The following is a 20,000-nucleotide window of genomic DNA, read 5'->3' as shown; positions in this document are numbered from 1 at the left end:
AAGAAAACTTCAATTATCAACTATAAGTTCAATCAAAAGTAACTATTGTCTATAGCAACCACCTGTTATTAAATACTAATGACAGAATTACAAAGCATACAAGACCGTTGCATGCTCTACATTTGCCTATGTATGGTTACTGTATGAGGGCTATTTCAATATTAAGTACACTGAGAAATATCAGGCTGCCACAGTACAAACAGGACCCTAACTAACTGGCTCCTGGCTGCCTCTGCCACAATAGTCTAACCAGCCCTTAACTGTTAGCCAACAGCACAACATGTGCTGTCAGCATTATGAACCAAATAGGTTCAAAAATAAACGTCAAAGACAACTAAGCAGGAAGAAAAGATGCCATCGTGGAGAATGGGGCTATTCCTTATAGAAAGCGACACAGCCAGTTCAGGAGGCACACTGCTTCCACACTCAACTTTTCCCACCTACATCCAAAACGAGAAGTTTCAAGTGCAGCTCATCACTGAGAAGGTCAAAAGATAGCATGTCGGGGGCCGGAGAGATGGCTCAGCGGTTGAGAGCACCTACTGCTCTTCCGGAGGTCCTGAGTTCAAATCCCAGCAAACACATGGTGGCTCACAACCATCCGTAATGAGATCTGATGCCCTCTTCTGGGGTGTCTGAAGACAGCTACAGTGTACTTACATATAATAAATAAATAAATCTTTTTTAAAAAATGTGGAGATATTAAAAAAAAAAAAGACAGCATGTCAACTAGGTTCTGTCTTAACCTTTGTGTGCACAAACCACTTTGAAGATATAAGTGTTCCATAAACAAAGCAATGAAGGCATCCATACACAGGCAGTAGAATCCCAGCCTTTAGTGAGAGCAGACAGGAAGAACTATGGATGCTTCAGGAAGTCACTTAAGTCCAACCCCTCCCCCACGAAATGCTGGTCCCTAAACAGTTAAAGGGCTTGCCCTGAGTCAACAGTGAACCAGAAGTGGACTCAGGCAGGAAACAGCAACTCAAGCAGACTGAAAAAAACTCACAATTTTCTCATGCAAAGAATTGTTCCACCACTTTTGCTACTATAGTAGCAAGAAAGAGAGAGAGAGAGAGAGAGAGAGAGAGAGAGAGAGAGAGAGAGAGAGAGANAGGAAGGAAGGAAGGAAGGAAGGAAGGAAGGAAGGAAGGAAGGAAGAAAGAAAGAAAGAAATGCTAAGGAGACCCAGAAGGAATTGACACAAGTTTTGTTTCAGAAACTTCTTTGATGCTTAAGGAAAAACAATGATCAGAAACCTGGAGAGCACTCACCGTGTTCCACAAAGACATTGCAGTGTGGGCCCCCATGCCTCGATGAGTCCCTCTTCCCTGCCCCTTTGATAAAATGCAGGGCGGGCAAACTAGGCCTTCTTTGGTCCCCAAGAACTTTTCCAGGCTGCTGCCCCATAAAGCAATGATAGGCGCCCCTTTCCAGAAGAGGGTTCAAGATCTTTCAGAATGGTCCGTGAGGGTTAGCAGGGACAGCATATACCCAGAACTTCACACCACCCGACTTGGGTCAGTAACTTGAGTCAATCACAGACAGACAACTTCCATAAGAAAGGGAAGCTGGCTCGAGGTTCACACATGTAAACAGGAGTCTGGAATTCTTTTCCAGGGTAATTAGTTTGAAGTCATGTAACCGAAATGCTACCCAAAAGTTTCTTCAATCTAAGTTGCGAGCCGAGGAACACTTTCTTTGCAAGAGGAGAACTTGAGATAAAACTATTCACAGGAAAGTCAGAAAGGGACCAACAGTACTGAAAGCCATTTCAACTCCCCAGCGCGATGCAAAGGCTGAGCCTCTTTTATGTTCTCTGCAATCTTTCCTGTGGAAGTCAACCAATCCCCTATCTCTGTCTCTCCATCTTGTAACAAATTTCCTGCCGCTCTCACTTCCCTGCCCTGGTCTCCAGAAAAATGACACGGGTCACACAGATCTCAGCCAGAGCTTGCTCTCCACTCTGCCGAGAAGAAATGCATGACCAGCAACTTTTAAGTCCGCTTTTTAAAAGGCCTGTGAAACCAATCCAGACTTTTCCTTTGCATTAAAGTTTTGGGCTGCACTGTGACCAATGGGGCTGTAGGTGACATTGGAAGAAGTCAGGACATCGGAGGCCGGCGGAAGCAATCAGGGAGGACCCCCGGAGATCTCTTGACAGCCGGGAGATGATTTGATTGAGGGGTTCCGTGGCAAACTTGGGGTTGAAATCGAGCGAAAAGAGGTCTGGGGGTGAGAAAGACTTCGCAAGCAGGGCGCGGGAGGCTTACTCGGGGGCGACGCTCCTCCTCAGGAAACTGGGTGTCCCAGGTAAGGGAGAAACAGAGACCACTCTGGGTGTCCCAGAGTCAAAGCAGGACTATGAGGGACGAAGGTCTCCCGCGGTCCCCGAACCTGGAGGCAGCCACAGGGGAGGAGGCCCGACGCCTCAGCTGCCCCGAGCCCAGGGGTCTCTACCCGAGACACCCCTCCCCGGCCCCGGTCCCTGCCGCCGCCGCCGCCGAGCAGTCACATGCCCGGCTCAGTCGAGGAACCCGGCTTCTCCAGCCAGTGAGGGTGTGTGCCGCGGAAGGAGTCCTCAGCCGCAGGACCCGGCACCCGGTTCCAGCTCCGACGCCTCTCAGGGAGAGACACCGACCCCCGAGGCCGCCATAATGGATTACGAGCCGCGCCACAACGAGGCCAGGCCCCGCCCCCGGTCCCGCCCCCAGCGACGCCGGAATTCCCCGAGCGAGGTCCGATAGGCCACCGGGCGCCGGTCTCCCACACGCTGCCGCACCTTCGGGTTCCAGCCTCACTGCCGGCGACAGCCAGGCTCCGCACGACCTTTTAAAGGTAGCTTTTCTGAGCTCAAGGTGAGTGATGAGGAAGCGCCCGCCCCTTCTGCTTTGTCATTGGTCGTCGATAACCAGTGATAACCCTCGCCACCATCCAATTGGCCAGTGAGCACGAGAGCCGACAGTTAGCTGCGATCCGTGCTGCCAGGAGGAATGCTGGGACTTGTAGTCCCGGCGCCCATAGGCTGCTCGCTGAGGCCCAAGCCTCCAGCTCCCATAGCTACAGAGAACTAGCCCCACCTCCTGGGAGCCGGTGGACTTCGGTCAGCCGACGTCTTCACCGCTCCAGTAGCTAGACCGCAGGAGATTCAGAGACAGGGGAAAACTACGGATTGGAGTTTTCCAGAACCGGAGTTGGATTACTTCTTTGAGCCTCGTTCGGGGAGAAACTTTGGCTCGCTCCTAGAAATTGATATGACCGGTGCGTTGTATCCTCATCACTAGGGAAAGGCCCAAATATGGGAACCAGGGAAGAAGTATTGAGAGAGCAAGCATCAATGGTCCTATGGGATAGGAAGTTGAAGAAACAGCATTTGTTTAGAGTGTGACAGGTGAGAACTTGTATTCGTGTACGTTTGTTCTAGTATGAATCCTTTCACAGGTGAGACGACACTTGTCCTCCTAAAACTCAAAGTAAGGCGAAATTTGTCCAGGTTATCAGACCTCAAAAGTCTGAGAAACTACCCCACACCTGTGAGAGTTCGTCCTCTGGTCCCCTAGTCGTCGTTGTCCCTATTATTGGGACCCACTTCTAAAGGGACTCGCTCATCACAGCACTCACACTGTCTGCACTTTTACATTAAATGTTTTACCACATGCAATGCTGTTCCCACAACACAGATGGAAAAGCATTCATCACTGTGGTTGAAGTGTCCTTTAAAAGTCACTACTTCTTGCTCAAAAGCATGGCTTTTCTACCGAAGCACTCAGTACCAAATAACTGTTCAACAAAGAAAATGGCATTTTGATTAGTAAAGCACGGTCACGTGGCGTGGCTGAGTGATAGTGGCCCACGCCTTTAATGCCAGCACTCAGGAGGCAGAGGCAGACGCATCTCCGTGAGTTCGAGGCCAGCCTGGTCTATAGAGCAAGTTGCAGGACAGCCTGGGCTACACAGAGAGACCCTGTATAGAAAACAAAACAACAGAAACAAAAGTCACTTGAAATACTGTGAAGCAAATGAAAATTTGTGCCCAGATTTAGAACTGGAATAAGTTCACTCACAGAATAATCTGATTGTCATATTATTTGAATTGCAGTTTGGCTGTCCAGCTTTCTATTAAATTGTGCTGCCAGTCTTCAAATAGGTGCCCCTGCTCCTCTCTGATTATCCATGCTCACCCTGCTGTCATTTTTTTTCTTTTGAATAGTCTATTTTTTAACTCCTTTCCCTCCCACATTCTTCATTCTCTGGTTGAACTTTAAATAAACAAGCAAATTGCAACTTTTAAAAAGATATTTTATTTTTAAACATGTATGTGTGCTTGACTGAGTTTATGTGCACCACTATCACGTCTGTTGCTAACAGATGATAAAGGGGCAGGGCGGTGGTGGCGCATGCCTTTAATCCCAGCACTTGGAAGGCAGAGGCAGGCGGATTTCTGAGTTCGAGGCCAGCCTGGTCTACAGAGTGAGTTCCAGGTCAGCCAGGGCTACACAGAGAAACCCTGTCTCAAAAAAACAAAAAAAAATAAAAAATAAAAATAAAATAAAAAACAGACGCTAAAGGGCATCAGATCCCCTGGATCAGATGTAGTTATGACCTGGACACTAAACCCAGATCATCTGCAGAAGTAGTAGGAGCTCCTGATTGAACCATCCTTCAGCACCTAGGACTGCAACTCTTCAGTAAGTATTTCTTGAACTAACATTAGTCAGTTTGGGTTTTGAGAGGATTTCCAGTCCAGGCTGCCCTTAATCTCTGAGAGTGCCCTTTACTGCTAATCTCTCTGTCACCAGCTCACAGGGGTCAGGGTTACAGGTATGTTCTACTAAACCTGGCTTACGCGGTGCTAGGGATGGAACCTAGAGCCTCAAGAATGCTAGGCAAGTGCCCTACCAAAGTGACTACACCCCCAGTCCTGGTAGTGAGCACCCAGTTCCTAAGCACCTGTTCCTGCTGCTGGCCTACAGCACTGAATAGTGCTTCTTACCCTGCAGGAATACAAAGGCAAAAGCAGGCAGTCAGTTGGCAAAAGAAGCAGTGATCCAAAGATCAATTTGGGAGCTGCAGAGATGCTCAGCTGTTAAATGCACTGGCTGCTCTTCCAGATGACCCAGGTTTTAATTCCCAGCACCCACATAGTAACTTACAATCACATTAACTCCAAGAGATCAGATGCCCTTGCTGGCCTTGGAGGGGACCTGGCACACCATGTGGTACATATACATACAAGCAGAGAAAATACCCATACACCCTTAGAAGGACAGTCAGTCTCAGTGCAGCAAATTACACTCCTGGGTCCATAGCCTTTCAGTTGTTCCACCCTAGGCTCACACCTGGCTTTGGCACCCTCCTAAAGCTGTAATCCGCCCTTCATTCAATTGCCTGGGACTTGTGTCGGTTTCTCCTCTAAATTGGTTTCCTTACCTAAAAGCAAGGGACATTGCTACTTACTGTCTGGTAGTCTTGAGATGAATTTGCCCTTGGTTTCCCAGCCTCAGATGTGCCTCACTGTCCTCACTGCAGGGCTATACAGAATCCTCCCCATACCATCAGCATTCACCCCCACTTTTCTTTCAGATAAGCTCCAAGCCCCATCTGTAATTTTCTTCCAAGACATGTTTTGTTTTGTTGTTTGCTCTTTTTTGAGACAGGGTTTCTCTGTGTAACCCTGGCTATCCTGGAACTCATTCTGTAGACCAGGGTGGTCTTCAAATCAGAGACATGCCTGCCCGCCGCCCTGATGATGGGAATCAAAGGTGTGTAGCACTACCATCCAGCTTATCTGTTCCTCCTAAAGACTTATTTTTGACTGATTTGAGAGGCTTTCAGTGTGGACAGCCTACATCTCCTGGAAATCTGTCCCTGGGGCTTCTCTTTGGTCTCCCTCATTCTCTTGGCCAAAAGCTTAGCATATTCTGCAGCTAGATTCCTCCTCGTGTTTCTTAGTGTACTGTTTCTTCAGGCCAATGCATGGATACTTATGGATAGTGAAGAACTGGCATTGGTCTTGAGCGCTCTGCTCCCAAGCTTCTTTCCCTCTTCGTGGGTTTTCTAATATGGTAGGAACCATCTTCTTTTGAGACTAAAACTTTCAGATTCTGCCCGCTTTTGGACCCACCAACCAAGGTACAGTAGGATGTGTCAGTTGTGGGCATCCTTCATGCCTTTTTCTTACAGTAACGAGTTGAACCACTCAGATTGGCATCCACACAGACTTGCACTTCCCCTCTCCAGCTCGCCCTGGTCTCTCACAAGAATGATGCCCCTTACTCTACAGCAGGTACACTGTGGGGTAAGACGTCTTGCTTCATGGGAAAACCTTGTTTGTTGTTCCCACCACTGATTCTGACCACATAACCTCCACACATCCCCCAGAGCATCAGCGACTTCTGTGGCTATGCATTGCTCATAGAAAGTACAACACTTGGGCTGGAGAGATGGCTCTGCTCTTCCAGAGGTCCTGAGTTCAAATCCCAGCAACCACATGGTAGCTCACAGCCATCTATAATGGGATCTGATGCCCTCTTCTGGAGTATCTGAAGACACCTACAGTGTACTTACATATAAGTCTTTTTAAAAATATATAAAATAATAAAAAAAGAAAAAGTCCGAAGCTTGTGTTCACCATGCACTTCACTGAGTTTCTGATGACTGCCGGCTGGGAAGGAGATATTCAGCCATCTTGACCCAGCTGACTGCCTAGGAGGCACCGTGACAAATAAGATAATATACTACATCTTAATACTGGAAAACCTGTAAGGGTCCGAACTGCAGAATGCAGAGCCCAGCGAGTATCTGACAGGTTTTGGTTGGTTGGCTTGGTTTGGGTTTTTTGAGACAGGGTTTCTCTGGGTAACAACCCTGGCTGTCCTGTGACTCATACAGGTCAGTCTGTCTCTGCCTCCCAGCAGCTCAGCTCAGCTTTAAAGCAATGTTCGATGCATCTTGTACAGCTCATATAACTTTCATTAAAAGTCGTTCAACTCAATCTAATTTTATCCTTACTTTCATAAAGCAAAGCTCAGTAACAAAATTTCAGGTCATTCTTACACCGACTGTAGTTAAACTTACCTACGGTGCCCTCTGCTGGGCTATGAAAGAACATATCCAGTGAAGATGCTTTGGGGCATCAGTATCTTGCCAGCAGCTTGGGAGAAACAGGTAAGGACAAAGGAGTCTGAGTGGAACTCAGGCTCCCATTCCTAGCCCCTTAAGAGGTGGACAGCTGCTGGGCAGTGGTGGCGCATGCCTTTAATCCCAGCACTTGGGAGGCAGAGGCAGGCGGATTTCTGAGTTCAAGGCCAGCCTGGTCTACAGAGTGAGTTCCAGGACAGCCAGGGGTACACAAAGAAACCCTGTCTCGAAACCACCACCCCCCCACCCCCAAAAAAGGAGGTGGACCACCTGGAAACTTCTGGAATTTGAGGAAGGCAAACCCACCTGAAGTTGCATTATTACAGACTCAGGGAATTCAGTTATCTGTGGATCCCCCAAACATAGGTTAAATTAAAAGTTGTCATCCATAACTGTCTCAGAAACACACATAAAGTTGTCTATCCACTGGTGCTATGATGATTAATCTTGATTGTAAACATGATAGGATTTGGAATCACCATGGAAACAGACCTCCAGTCTGTTGTAGTCAGCTCCTAGACTGGGGTGAGGTGGGAAGCAGCCCCCTAACTGGGCAGCACCATTTCACTGGCTAGAACTTGGGCTGGGTACATAAGAGAAAGGCAAACACAGGCATTCACTTGTTTCCTGATGTGGATACAATGTGATCAGCTACCTCACATGACACCTGCTATGTTAGTTAGGTGAGTTAGCTCCTGCCACCAGGACAGACTGGGCAGCGCTAACTAGAGTGGGTAATTATTGAAAATTGTAAAAACAAAAAAAAGCCAGGCACATCGTAATCCCAGCACCTAAAAGAGGAAGGTGGAAAGATGGTGAGTTTCTTGACTTCGAGGCTAACCTGGTTAACACAGTGAGGCCAGGACAGCCAGGGCTACGCAGAAATAACCTGTCTCCAGAAAAGAAATAAAAAACTAAAGATAGAAAGAAGTTGGAAGGGGGACTTGTTGGAGGTCCAGGAAGAACTGGGCCTGGAAAAGTGGGGAATGGACATGATCAAAATACACCATATACGTTTATGAAATGATTTTTCTGTTTGGGGGCTTTATTTTTGGGTTGTTTTTTTGAAACAGGGTTTTTCTGTGTAGCCCTGGATATCTTGAAACCTGCTCTGTAAACCAGGCTGGCCTCAAACTCACAGAGATCTGCCTGCCTCTGCCTCCAGAGTACTGAGATTAAAGGTGTACCACCACTGCCCAGCTGTTGTGGTTTTTTGAGACTGAATCTCTATGTACCTTGGCTATGTAAACCAGGCTGAACTTGAACTCAAGAGATCCATTATACACAGCATCCAAACAAATTTTTAGAATGTTCATTAACTGGTCCAATTCTCAGTGATGCCCTTGCCTAGTAGCATAAACAAGGCCCTAGGTTTCATACCTGGCCAGTTTAATGGCTCAGTGGGTAAGAGTGATTACTGCCAAGCCTGATGCCCCTGGGACCCACATGGCAGGTGAGAACCGACTCCTCCAAGTTGTCCTGACTTCCATACACATGCACTCACACCAATTCACATAAATAAACATGAAAGAAAAACAATGTTAACTGAAAAAGTGTAAATCAGGGGTCGGACCATTTTTGGTAATGTTTAGTGAGCCACTCTCTGTGCAGCCCAGCTTGGCCTCAACCCCTGCTTCTGCCCACACATGGAATCCCAGGCCGTGCTACCTACCATGCTGGCCAGGCCATTTTAAACTGTCAGAAGGAAAGAAGGCATGGAAACCTGCACTCTACACCAAGGACTTGTATCCTGTCTCCTTTAAATGACTATTAAAAAGTTAATACATAGGGCTACACAGAGAAACCCTGTCTCGAAAAGCCAAAAAAAAAAAAAAAAAAAAAGTTAATATATCACCATGTCAATTACACATAAACTTGTGCTTTTCCCAACTCATTTTTCTGGGTTTTTTTGTTTGTTTTTTTGTTTTCGAGACAGGGTTTTCTCTGTGTAGTCCTGGCTGTCTGGAACTCACTTTGTAGACCAGGCTGGCCTTGAACTCAGAAATCTGCCTGCCTCTACCTCCGAGTGCTGGGACTAAAGGCGTGCGCCACCACCACCCGCCCATTTTTCTGTTTTCTTATCAGAGAATCAGAAACCACTATTTGCCAAGAATATTCATCCTCTGTCATCACCAGTGGCTCAGCTTCTTACAAATCACTCTCACAGGCAGGAAAAACACAAGAGGCCAGTTCCTGCTGGTGGACATGCTGAGGGAGGACCTGAGATGCTAAAGAAACAGCTCACACACAGGAGGAGGGAAGCCCAGGTAGAGGATATGGGTCCCTCGAACCTGTCAGCAGACAGAATACACGGTGAGACTCAGATTCCAACCAAGGCCATGGCTCCCTTTATTCTCATATCCACCTGACTCTGGCCTGACTCCTCTACCTTCTCTCCAACCAAACACTTGTGCATTAAAGGAGACAGAGCGGAAGTGGAAAGAGACCATTCTCAATGACACTGCCATGTCTTAGTCTTTGTTTTTTTTTTTTTTCCGGAGTTGGGGTAGGGCTGGAAATGGAACTTGGGAACTTACACGTTAGGAAGTGGTCCATTCCTGAGATACATTCCCAGCTCACCATGTTTTCTACCAGGACAGTTTCATGGGGCATTACATTGTGTGGAGTGATTGGAAGTCATAAATTCTCCAAGTTATTCCAAGATAAGTCATCATCAGGCCGGGGCACTGTGCTCTGAAAGACCTAAAACTACTGGGACCCAAGAGCCCAACCCACCATTTACCTCCCCCTAGCTTTGTCTCAGAACAGGACAGGCCCGGCTCTGCAGCCCCACTGCAGGTGAGCAATGTGTTTGTCAGCTGCTCCCTGGGGACCACATAGCAGACTTTTCACTCCCAAAACTGGCCCAGAGAGGTGCACAGTCCCATCCTTCTGCTCTCGGCCTCATCCTTCCTGGTCTAAAAGCCTCTGGCGTGTTTCCAGCATGATCTCCTCCATTATTTCCGGTTTTAAGATATCTTTGATCTGAAGAAAAATAGAAAACGGTATGCGTTCCTTCAGAAATATCCATCAAGTCAGCTAGAACAAGGGAATGAAGGCTGGCTAGCATACACCTTCTGCATTCTGCACTCCATCAGAGACCAAGCAAGCACACAATCCCAGCTCCAGAAAGCCAGCCAGCAAGGTGCTCTCAGAGAGCCGACATCAGAGCTGTTCTGTCAGTCACCAGATGATACTGGAGAGATGGCTCTACAGTTAAGAGCACTGGCTGCTCTTCCAAAGGATTTGGGTTCAATTCCCAGTAAGCCCATGGCAGCTCACAACAGCTAGTAACTCCAGTTCCAGGGGATCTGATGTTCTCTTCTGGCATCCAGTCACTAGGCATGCACGTGGTCCACATACATACATACATACACGTAAAACACCCATACACATAATTTTTTTTTTAATCAAGAAAAATCTTTCTGTTAATGTAAAAACAAAAAAATCAAGAAAAAGATGTCTGAATTTTGGGACAGGCATGATAAATGTAGAAAGCTATTATGGTAAAAATCCTATCTGGCCTCTCCATCCTAAATCAGATTCCTAGCATGGGGCTAGACTTGAGAAAACTGGAAATATCCCAGGAATATGGCAGGGACTCATTAAGGTTGCCTCCAGGCCAGTTCCTGCGAGGGGTATGGGAAAGAATGTGGAACACTGAAGAAACACAGGAGCAGCTCGCACACAGGGAGGAGTCTAGGTACCTGATGCGCAAGGGAGGCCTCATAGCAGTACAGGATGCTGGTGTCGAACAGCATCATTCTCTGAGTTACCAGCAAGACTACACAGTTCCGAAGCCGGGAGATCACCTCTCGATCACTAAGGGCTACCGGCTACACAAGGACACAAAGGGGAAGGGAAAAAAAATACAAACAGGATCAGATAAGAAAACAGCCCCAGAAGTCACAGAAGAGAGAAATCACATTTCCACCACAGAACTTCAGATCCTCCAAACAACAAACTGTGGAACTGTTTACTTTTTAAAATCTGTACACGTACAACTTCATGTGTGCATATGCTCTTATGTTCAAATGCACATGGAGGTCAGGGCCCAAACTTGAGCATCATCCTAAGAATGCCATCCACCTCCTTTGTCTTATCAGCAAGTCCCAGTCCCACGGGGTCCTCCTACCTCTACCTCACCAGTGCTGGGATTTCATGTACACCACCACACCTGACATTGTCACCCACGTCCTCATGCTCACAATGTATCTGAGCCATCTCCGCGGTCCCTGTTACCTCTGCAATGGCTGTTTGGCTGTTACCCTGCAACTTTTCGATGTTCATTAGCAACGCTCAAAGTCAAAGCCACTGAGTCTGTCTCTTCAGGAAAGAGGAGACTTTTTTTTTTTTAAAGATTTATTTATTTTATTTACTAATATACTGTTGCTGTCTTCAGACACACCAGAACAGGGCATCAGCTCCTATTAAAGATTATTATGAGCCACCAAGTGGTTGCTGGGAATTGAACTCAGGACTTCTGGAAGAGCAGTCTCTTAACCACTGAGCCATCTCTCCAGCCCAGAAGAGGAGACTCTTAAGTGGTCATGAGTAACTCTAGCCCAGACCTGTTCAAAGCACAGCAATTTCTGCAGGCACTGCACCAGGCAGCGAGCAAACCACAAGCCACATTGCAAGCATCTGCAGCTCACACAGAGAGGTAGCTTCCCAAGGCACCACTGCTGAGATGCTGCAACGTTTCTGTGAGTTCACTTACAACGCTCTACACTCATTTCTCAGAAAGGTCCCCAGTGGCACAAGACTATTGATATATTAAAAGACAACAGGGCTCAGCAGGTAAAAGCGCTCGCTAAATGCCAAGATGATGTTCACTCACCTCCAAGTTAGCAATGAAGCCCCCAGCATCCTCATCCTTGTGCTCAGGTGTCGGGTAGATCCAGATGAAACCGTTGTTACCCAGAATCACTGAGGCACCACATGGCAAGTCATGGAAATGAGTCTTCTGTCTTTTCACCAGAGAAGGCGAGACCTGGACTAAAACTCCCTGACCTAGCTAAAGAGACAGACCATGAGAAAGGCAGAGTAGCACTTGGGAGGCCAGCTGGGTGTCATGAAACCCTGACTCAAAACAAGCAAAAAGGAAAGCCTGGATCGGAAGCCAGGCAGGAGGAGCAGAGCCTCTGAGAGGCTGGGGCAAGAAGCTCGCTAATACTCAATCAGCTGAGCTATCTAGTAAAACCCCACCCACCCACCCTGCAGGAAAAAATGCAACCGGGCTTTAGAATACACAACCCAGTGTGCCCCACCACTGTCCTTCCTGGGACACTGCAGTTGCCCAGTGCACAAACAGCATGCACTTTACAGAAAACAGTTCTGGCCCGTAGCTACTTACACATCCCAGAGAAGGTGGCAGTCAGGTTGGCAGGATGGTGGTAAAGGCAAAAACTGTCAAGTCTGACAGCTGAGTTCAATTCCCAGCACTCACACAGTAAGAGATAACCAAGTCCTACAAGATGTCCTCTGACCTCCACACATGCGAATACAGGGCACGCACCTATCTATCTACCTACCTACCTACCTACCTACCCACCCACCTACCCACCCACCTACCTACCCACCTACCCACCTACCTTTTCAAGGTAGGGTTTCACTGTATAGCCCTGATCGTCCTAGAACTCACTATAGACCAGGCTGGCCTCGAACTCAGAAATCCGCCTGTCTCTGCCTCCTGAGTTCTGGGATTAAAGGCGTGTGCCACCACCGCCAGGGAGCTCATTTTATTTTTTATTATTTTTTTTTATTTTTTTTTAGATTTATTTATTTATTATTTATTACACTGTAGCTGTCTTCAGACACTCCAGAAGAGGGCGACAGATCTTGTTAAGGATGGTTGTGAGCCACCATGTGGTTGCTGGGATTTGAACTCTGCACCTTTGGAAGAGCAGTTGGGTGCTCTTACCCACTGAGCCATCTCACCAGTCCCGTGGGAGCTCATTTTAATTAAAAGAAGGTAGCTGTCAATGCTCCAGTACTTCCGTTTGCCTTCTAATCCAGAGCAGGTATGTTGGCCATTTCAGAAACTAGAGCCAATGAGGAGTCTCCCACTGGCCACATAGCAGATCCACTTCATGACTCTAGTTGCAATCTTAACCATAACCATACCAGATTCCCATACAACCCACAAGATGTGGTTCAGGGGATTGGCAAAAACCATGCCAAGTCTTGACAGGTCAGTTCTAAGTCCACATACAATACAAAAGTGTCACAACACCAGGCTGGAGGTCAGCACACACAACTCCTCCTACTTCAAGAATGTGTTCAGGAACATGGTGACAGCTGCCACATCATTAAAGGACACTGCTTTTTTATTCTTCTCAGAAAGTGATGAGACGGGAAACAAAGATGCCCTGATGTGTCCTAGGAAGTATGCTATCTAAAATAAACCTCAATAATGGAGCCTCCTCACAGAAACAGGCAAAATTCAGAGGCTCAGATGGGAAATCCACCTCTGGCAGCACTATGATGGTTCTGCAGACATGGTTCTGTGGACACAGCCCCAAGCAGAGGGGCTCTACTAGAACAGGTTCCTCAGGAGGAAATGGATTTAGGATACCAATCCCCTGCCCGGCCACTAGCAGCAGAAGTCCCCTATCCTGGTAGGCCACTAGTCCTTAACTAGGTTCTGTATTGTTGCTTTTGGGGGTTCGGGGGGGGGGTCGTGTAGGAAGAGATAGTCTCTCTGTATAACCCATGCTGGCTTCCAGTTTTAATTCACCTCCTCTGCCTCCAGGGAGCTGGGATTATAGGCTCATGAGCCCACACCCAGCTAACTACCAGGTCTTTTGGTCAGCATGCAGGGAGCTACTCAGATTCAGAACTGAACTTGAAACCTCAAAGCCCGTCTTACCTTTCCATATTTCAGGCTCCTTGTGTGCAGAGAAACAGCTCCATCCGAGAACACCGCCTGGACCTCTGCCTACTCATGTGATGAAGGAACAACAGTAGCTAGCCTTGGCAACCCCTGCTTGTGCCACCTGCCTGCAGCCAGCTTCTCTTCCCCTATTCCCCCCCTCCAAAAAAAATAGCAGGTCACTCTGGCTATCTTTGATGGCCCTCTATGGAAGCTATCACTATGACCTCAGCCTCCCCCTGGTTGGCAAGAGTATCTTGCTACAACCAACCTTTTCATGGACACATGTTCATATCATCTGTGGGCTGGTGAGTTGGCTCCGTGAGTACACACCTGCCATCAAGTCTGTCAAGCTAAGTTCTATCTCTCAGATCAAGGTAAAAGAAGAGAACCAACTCCTGCACATTGTCCTATGACCTCTACACACAGCAATTGCACAAACAAATATGATCAAATATTTTTTAAAATAAAGAAAACTTGGGTCCACATTTTCTTAATTTGGACACAGGCAGATCCATGGGCAAGAATGATGGCCTATGCCTGACATCGCAGCACTCAGGAAGCTGAGACAAGAATGCGTGTATTTGAGCCAGCCTGGGGTACACAGTGAGTTCCAAGACAGCCTGGGCTATCCTTAATAATAAGAAAGGATCTTCACCATGAGTCACAAGTTACAAAACCCAGGGCATCATTCTAAGCTAAGGAAAACGAATGCAGGGCAGCAGAGCCCTGAACATGGTACCCCGGACTCAGTCCCGCAAGGCTCTGTTCCCCGGGCCAGACAGAGTCTGAGCACACTCGCAGCCCTGTGGGGGAGAGAGAACGAGAGGTGTAGGATACACTGATGAGGTCGCCCTCCTGCAAGAACCCTCTCATGGCCAGCTCATCCTCCGCAGACCTTCTCCTCTGAAACACAGAAGCACAAGCACATGACACAGCCCCCAGGACAGGCTCTCCCCACTGCTGCTCTCTGCTTGAAGCCAGCCAGCCCTGGTATTGTAACATGAAGAATTATGACAACGGTCGCCAGAACTGCTGGTGGGAATGAGGGAGAGGACAGTAGCGCTCCTGAGTGGGACCCTGAGTTGACAGTCAGAGCCTGTGCAGTTGTGTTGACTGCCCCATTCACCCAGCACACTTCACACCAGACTCTGTCTCTGGTCACATATCTCCCTTCACCTCAGAGTCCCCAACCTCACCCACGGTCCCACTATGAACAACTGCTCTCCGGTGCCCGAGTCTCCTCGTTCTCTTGCTACCTTACAGCTCTGTTATCTCCTATCCTCTGCCCATCCATGAGGTCCTTGAGGGACTCAGCTGTGCATCCTTTAATCTGGTACTCTCCATAGGACCCAGCTCAGGGAGCCTCTCCAAAATATATGACAGACTCAACCATGGCATGGACAAAAGCCTGTCACTGTCTGCAAGCAATAACCAAGTACCATTCAAGTCCCTGAAAACTAAGGACAAGCAGGACATAGTGGCACACGACTTTAGTCCCAGCATTTGGGAGGTCGAGGCAAGCAGACATCTGTGAGTTCCAGGCCAGCCTGGCTTTCATAGTGAGTTTGAGGTCAGGGCTACACCGAGAATCCCTGTCTCAACCCCACCCACCCCACACTCCAAAAAGCAGGCAAGCTAAGGCAAACCCCTCACGAGACACCTTCCCTGTGCAAGGCTGGGCACCAAAAAGGAAACCAGCACTAAGATCCTAAGCTCCAGGAGCCTCTCCTCAGCTCCCTCTTGGGAGCCCACGCCACGGAGATTTCTGGTCTTACCACACACTAGCTGCTGCCGCTGGTGTTGAGAGCACAGGGCTAGGAGAAAAGCCTCTATGTTCACCAAAGCAGCAGACTCGGTGACAAGACCACAGCGACCTCGTATAAAACAGACTTCTCAGGTGGAGCAGAGGCCCCAGAGCTCGGCCGACCGCACAGTTCCAGGGCAGGCGAGCACTCACCAGCTCTCCCCCAGGCAGGTTCATGGACGAGAGGAGCAAGACGGAGTCCAGCCTGGAATTGGTCTCTACCTTCCACCTCTTCTGTTGAACCTGTGAGGGAAATAAACGTGGGATAGCATTTCACACCACCCCCAAAACAAAGGGCCCCTTTTTCGTACTTTCACGGAATGAAGGCCCCATCCCTGAGCCACCAGCCTCCTTCACTTTATGAGCACTGACTTTACCTCTGTGATTCTCCCCACAACAATGTCTCCGACTTCTCCATTGTATCTGCAAGAGAAAACAGAAGCTTACCCAATAGCCAGCAGACTGGCCACACCAGTGTCTGAGGCCGAACAAACAGAAGGGACTCAATAACCATCTTTTTTAGCACATGGGTATAATTACTGTTTAGACCTGGGAACTTCAGAATCTCTTTAGCTATCCTTAAAGCAATTGCTCACTGCAAGCTGTTACATGTCCACAGTGCCTGCCTGGCTCAGACACTTTGCTGGTCCCTCACCCTGATTCCAAGGGTGAGACGCCCTTTGTTAAGGCCCGGTCATTGGATGGTGTCTCTTTTCTGCTCAGAGCTCCCTCAGTTACAGTGAGCTCACTGAGTTCTAATGGTGAGAGGCTGGGCAAGGCGGGGAATTATCCACAATCCCAATGCCTGGGTGGTGGAGTCACAAAGCCACCTGATAGCAATAGCCACTTGTAAAGATAACAAACACAAGGTGACACTGCCAGCAGCTGCTTCCCCTTCCCCACAGCAAACTGCTCTCTCCCATTCACCCCCAGTGCAGTAAGTGTCCACCCCACCCCACGCTTAGGCCAAAACCTTGATTCCTGTCACATTCTGGGATGAGCCCAACACATATCCTGAGGGCATCTTAAAATGCAGGAGGGAAACAAAGACATCCAGACTGGAAACCAGGAAACTCTATTCATTCTGTTAACTATCCTTAAACACATCAGTTACTGCACCGCCCTTACAAGCTTTCTTCTACGAGATCCCTTCCGAGGGCTTCCCAATCAACACTATGAATCCCAAATCCTCACCATCATTGCCAGGCAGGGTGACCACAGCGCAGCCCAGGCTCACCCGACTACTCAGTCCCAAGCTCATCCATTGGCTTCCCTTCTGGGCTGCTTCTAGGTACTCAGCCTGTGTTTAAGTACTTTACACATGGCATGTCATTGAATTCTAACAGCAATCCTGAAGCGGTTATCTTCTTTATGATGCAGAAAAGGAAAGTAACCCAAGGCTTGGGGGGGATCAGTGACAAGAGGGAACCTGTGAGGCTCACCCTCCACGCAGTGTCCTAGCTTGCTTTCTGCTGTGATAAATACCACAACCAAAAGCAGCCTGAGAAGGAAGGCTTTCTTTGGCCTATAGATCACACTCCATCATCAAGGAGTACCACGCAGGAACCTGGAGGTCAGAACTGAATCAGAGTCTGTGGAGGAAACCTGCTTGCAGGCTGGCTGGCTTCCCAGGCTCAGGTGCATGCGTGCGTGCGTGCACATGCTCTCTCTCTCTCCTCTCTCTCTCTCTCTCTCTCTCTCTCTCTCGCACACACACACACACACACACACACTGAGTTCTAATGGTGAGAAGCTGGGCAAGGCAGGGAATTATCCACAATCCCAGCGCCTGGGTGGTAGAGTAACAATGCCACCTGATAGCAATAGCCACACAAATGCACACACACACACTGCTGTCCTGGAACTCACAGAGCCCGCCTCTGCTCCCAGGGCTAGGATTAAAAGCATACACCATAATGCCCCTTCTTACCCAGCCTAGGCCCAGAGGCCCAGGCAGGGATGGCACTGCCCACAGTGGGCTGGGTCCTCCTACATCAAGTACCAATTTAGAAAATGCTTCCACCTTCCACAGACATGCCCACAGGCAATCCAATGGAGGCAACTCTTCAGTTTAGGTTCCCGCTCACGAGGTAACTCCAGCTTTGTGTCAAGTTGGCTGCTGTGACAAACAGGAACATTCAACATAGCAGGCTTGTGACAGGCAGGACTAATCTCTATGACGTGCGGAGCGGGGAAAAGGCCTGTGCAGAACTCAGATGCGCTGAGAGAGAGATACACACCTTTGTCCTCACCTGGTTTTCAAGGCTTTGACACAGATCAGCTTGTTCACTCTCTCCACAGAGCCGGCCACAGACGCAATGAGCTTCTCTTCCCCCATGTATGTCCCATGGCCCCTGCGCAAAGACAAGACCACAAAGAAAGGATACCAGCGTTACACTGGAGGTGATCTAGAACATCTAGAACACGGTCCTAGAACCTAACAGGCTCCCCCTGCCCTGAGCCTCACACACACTCCGCAGAGAGTCACATGGACATCTCCTTCTTAAAGTAATGTGCTCAAATGGCACTGCCTAACATCCTACCGCTACATCCCAGGCAACACAAGGATCCCCAACTGCTCCTGGTCCCCCAATTCGCCCCCTTCCGCTGCATTTACGATTTTCTTGTGGTATGTACTGTTTCTATTCTTTGCTACATCATAATCTCCACCAAGACATGGGTTTTCACTTTGGTACCCCAACCACACGGGCTATGCTGAACACATGCTGCAAGTGTGAAGGAATGAATCCTAAGTTATCTGCCATCTAAGACCTTAAACTTAAAGCTTAGAGGCAACGCTATAAATACTATCACCTCATTTGTACCAAAAGCAAGCAAGCAAGCAAGCACCAGGTGCAACGGACAAACGGCCACACCTTTAAGTTAAGAATTTGGGAGGCAGAAGCAGGTGGATTTCTTGAGTTCTGAATCAGAGCGGTCTACAATATAAGTTCCAGGACAGTCAGTGCTACATAGTGAGATGGAGGGGGGGGGGGGACAGACAGCAGGAAGACTGGCTACCTAATGCAGATTTACCTTCGGTGGTAATACAATGGTGGATTTTGCTCTCCTGCCCCACTTTTCAGTTAATACTCACTACCCTACCAACCCCTGTTGTCATCACTGTCTTCCAGGTGAGGATACACGCCTTAGCAAGGTGCTACGACTAAGGATAACAATGGCAGATGTCCACATGTTCTGACTTTCCGTGCTAAATTTATATTGTTGGGTACAATGTTGCCTCAACCCCCGCTCCACTAAAATTACTGCTTCCAAGTCAGGCTTGTCGCTGAGGTAACACTGAAAGAGATGACCAAGCCAGCGACCCACTGTCCATTCAGAGGGTTGTAAGAAGGGCACTCCCTCCCCAGGAAGGCTCAAAAATCTTAGAGTTTCAGGATAAGGGTCCAAAAGTTCCGAACGCCATAGATCAAAGGAGGGAATCAGGATCTGACAGAGGAGCAGCCAAGATGCAGGGAGTCAGAAGCATGAGGCTCGCAAAGGAGGGAACTAGTATGGATGCTCCGATGTGTCCCGGGTAACTCGGGGACTTAGATACAACGGGACAGGAGGCCTGGGTTCCGGGACAGCGGGCCACGTGCAGAGCTCTGCAGCCGCCTCCTGAGGCCTTGGGACCCCCAAATCCTCACGTACCGCATGAAGCCTGTGTCCGTGGTGATCGTGTCCCCCGGCACCACCAAGTGTTTCTTAGAGTCGCGGCCCAAGCTCTCACTGAGAGGTTTGCGAGCTTTTGGGAGCCTCATCTCCAACGCCATCTTGGCGCCAAGGACTTGCGCCGGCGCAGCTCCACACCGGCACCTCAACTCCCGCCTTCCTTCAGAGAAGCGACCAATGGGAATGGATAGTGTGGCGGCCATGTTGACTATTGGCGAATATTAAGTTAACTCGAAGAAGTGAGGGCACTAAGCTGCCATGTTTACTATTGGCAAGAAAGCATCTGCAGAGTGATGAATTCTCACGTTGTAAGGGAATATGACATTAGTTTGGTTTGGTGTTTGGATGTCAGTTTTGTTTTTGTTTTTGAGAAGCGACCCCGTGTAGGGCTGGCTTCAAACTCTGTATTTTTTTTTTTTGGTTTTTCGAGACAGGGTTTCTCTGTACAGTCCTGGCTGTCCTGGAACTCACTTTTGTAGACCAGGCTGGCCTTGAACTCAGAAA

The 20,000-nt window shown here is 48.5% G+C and overlaps 2 protein-coding genes and 1 long non-coding RNA gene across 3 annotated transcripts in view; 1 reads left to right on the top strand and 2 right to left on the bottom strand.

Moving 5' to 3' along the window:
• The window catches only part of Abl1 (ABL proto-oncogene 1, non-receptor tyrosine kinase), a 110,722-nt gene extending 108,022 nt beyond the window's left edge, over positions 1 to 2,700 (bottom strand). Inside the window, exon 1 of the mRNA XM_021193831.2 lies at positions 1,275 to 2,700. Coding sequence (XP_021049490.1) covers positions 1,275 to 1,410 — 136 coding nt within the window. The 5' untranslated portion in view covers positions 1,411 to 2,700. The remainder of the gene's footprint in view (positions 1 to 1,274) is intronic.
• Positions 2,701 to 2,733: 33 nt separating this feature from the next.
• LOC110318649 lies at positions 2,734 to 14,407 on the top strand. The gene is made up of 4 exons (XR_002380375.2): positions 2,734 to 2,858; positions 3,285 to 3,473; positions 9,308 to 9,453; positions 14,027 to 14,407. It is a non-coding gene; the product is annotated as an uncharacterized LOC110318649 (long non-coding RNA).
• Exosc2 (exosome component 2) lies at positions 9,622 to 19,612 on the bottom strand. The gene is made up of 9 exons (XM_021193837.2): positions 19,476 to 19,612; positions 18,074 to 18,175; positions 16,199 to 16,244; positions 15,975 to 16,064; positions 14,855 to 14,920; positions 14,012 to 14,080; positions 11,981 to 12,157; positions 10,848 to 10,976; positions 9,622 to 10,125 (listed from the first exon to the last, which is right to left on the bottom strand). Exons 1-9 carry the CDS (start codon positions 19,595 to 19,597, stop codon positions 10,045 to 10,047), a joined length of 882 nt encoding a protein of 293 aa, XP_021049496.1. The 5' UTR covers positions 19,598 to 19,612; the 3' UTR covers positions 9,622 to 10,044.
• Positions 19,613 to 20,000: the final 388 nt, after the last annotated feature.

The sequence above is a fragment of the Mus pahari genome, chromosome 3 (genome assembly GCF_900095145.1).
Source record: "Mus pahari chromosome 3, PAHARI_EIJ_v1.1, whole genome shotgun sequence".
NCBI classification, from domain to species: Eukaryota; Metazoa; Chordata; class Mammalia; order Rodentia; family Muridae; genus Mus; species Mus pahari.
Note: the sequence above shows the minus strand (reverse complement) of the source record. Positions and strands in the feature narration are given on the sequence as shown.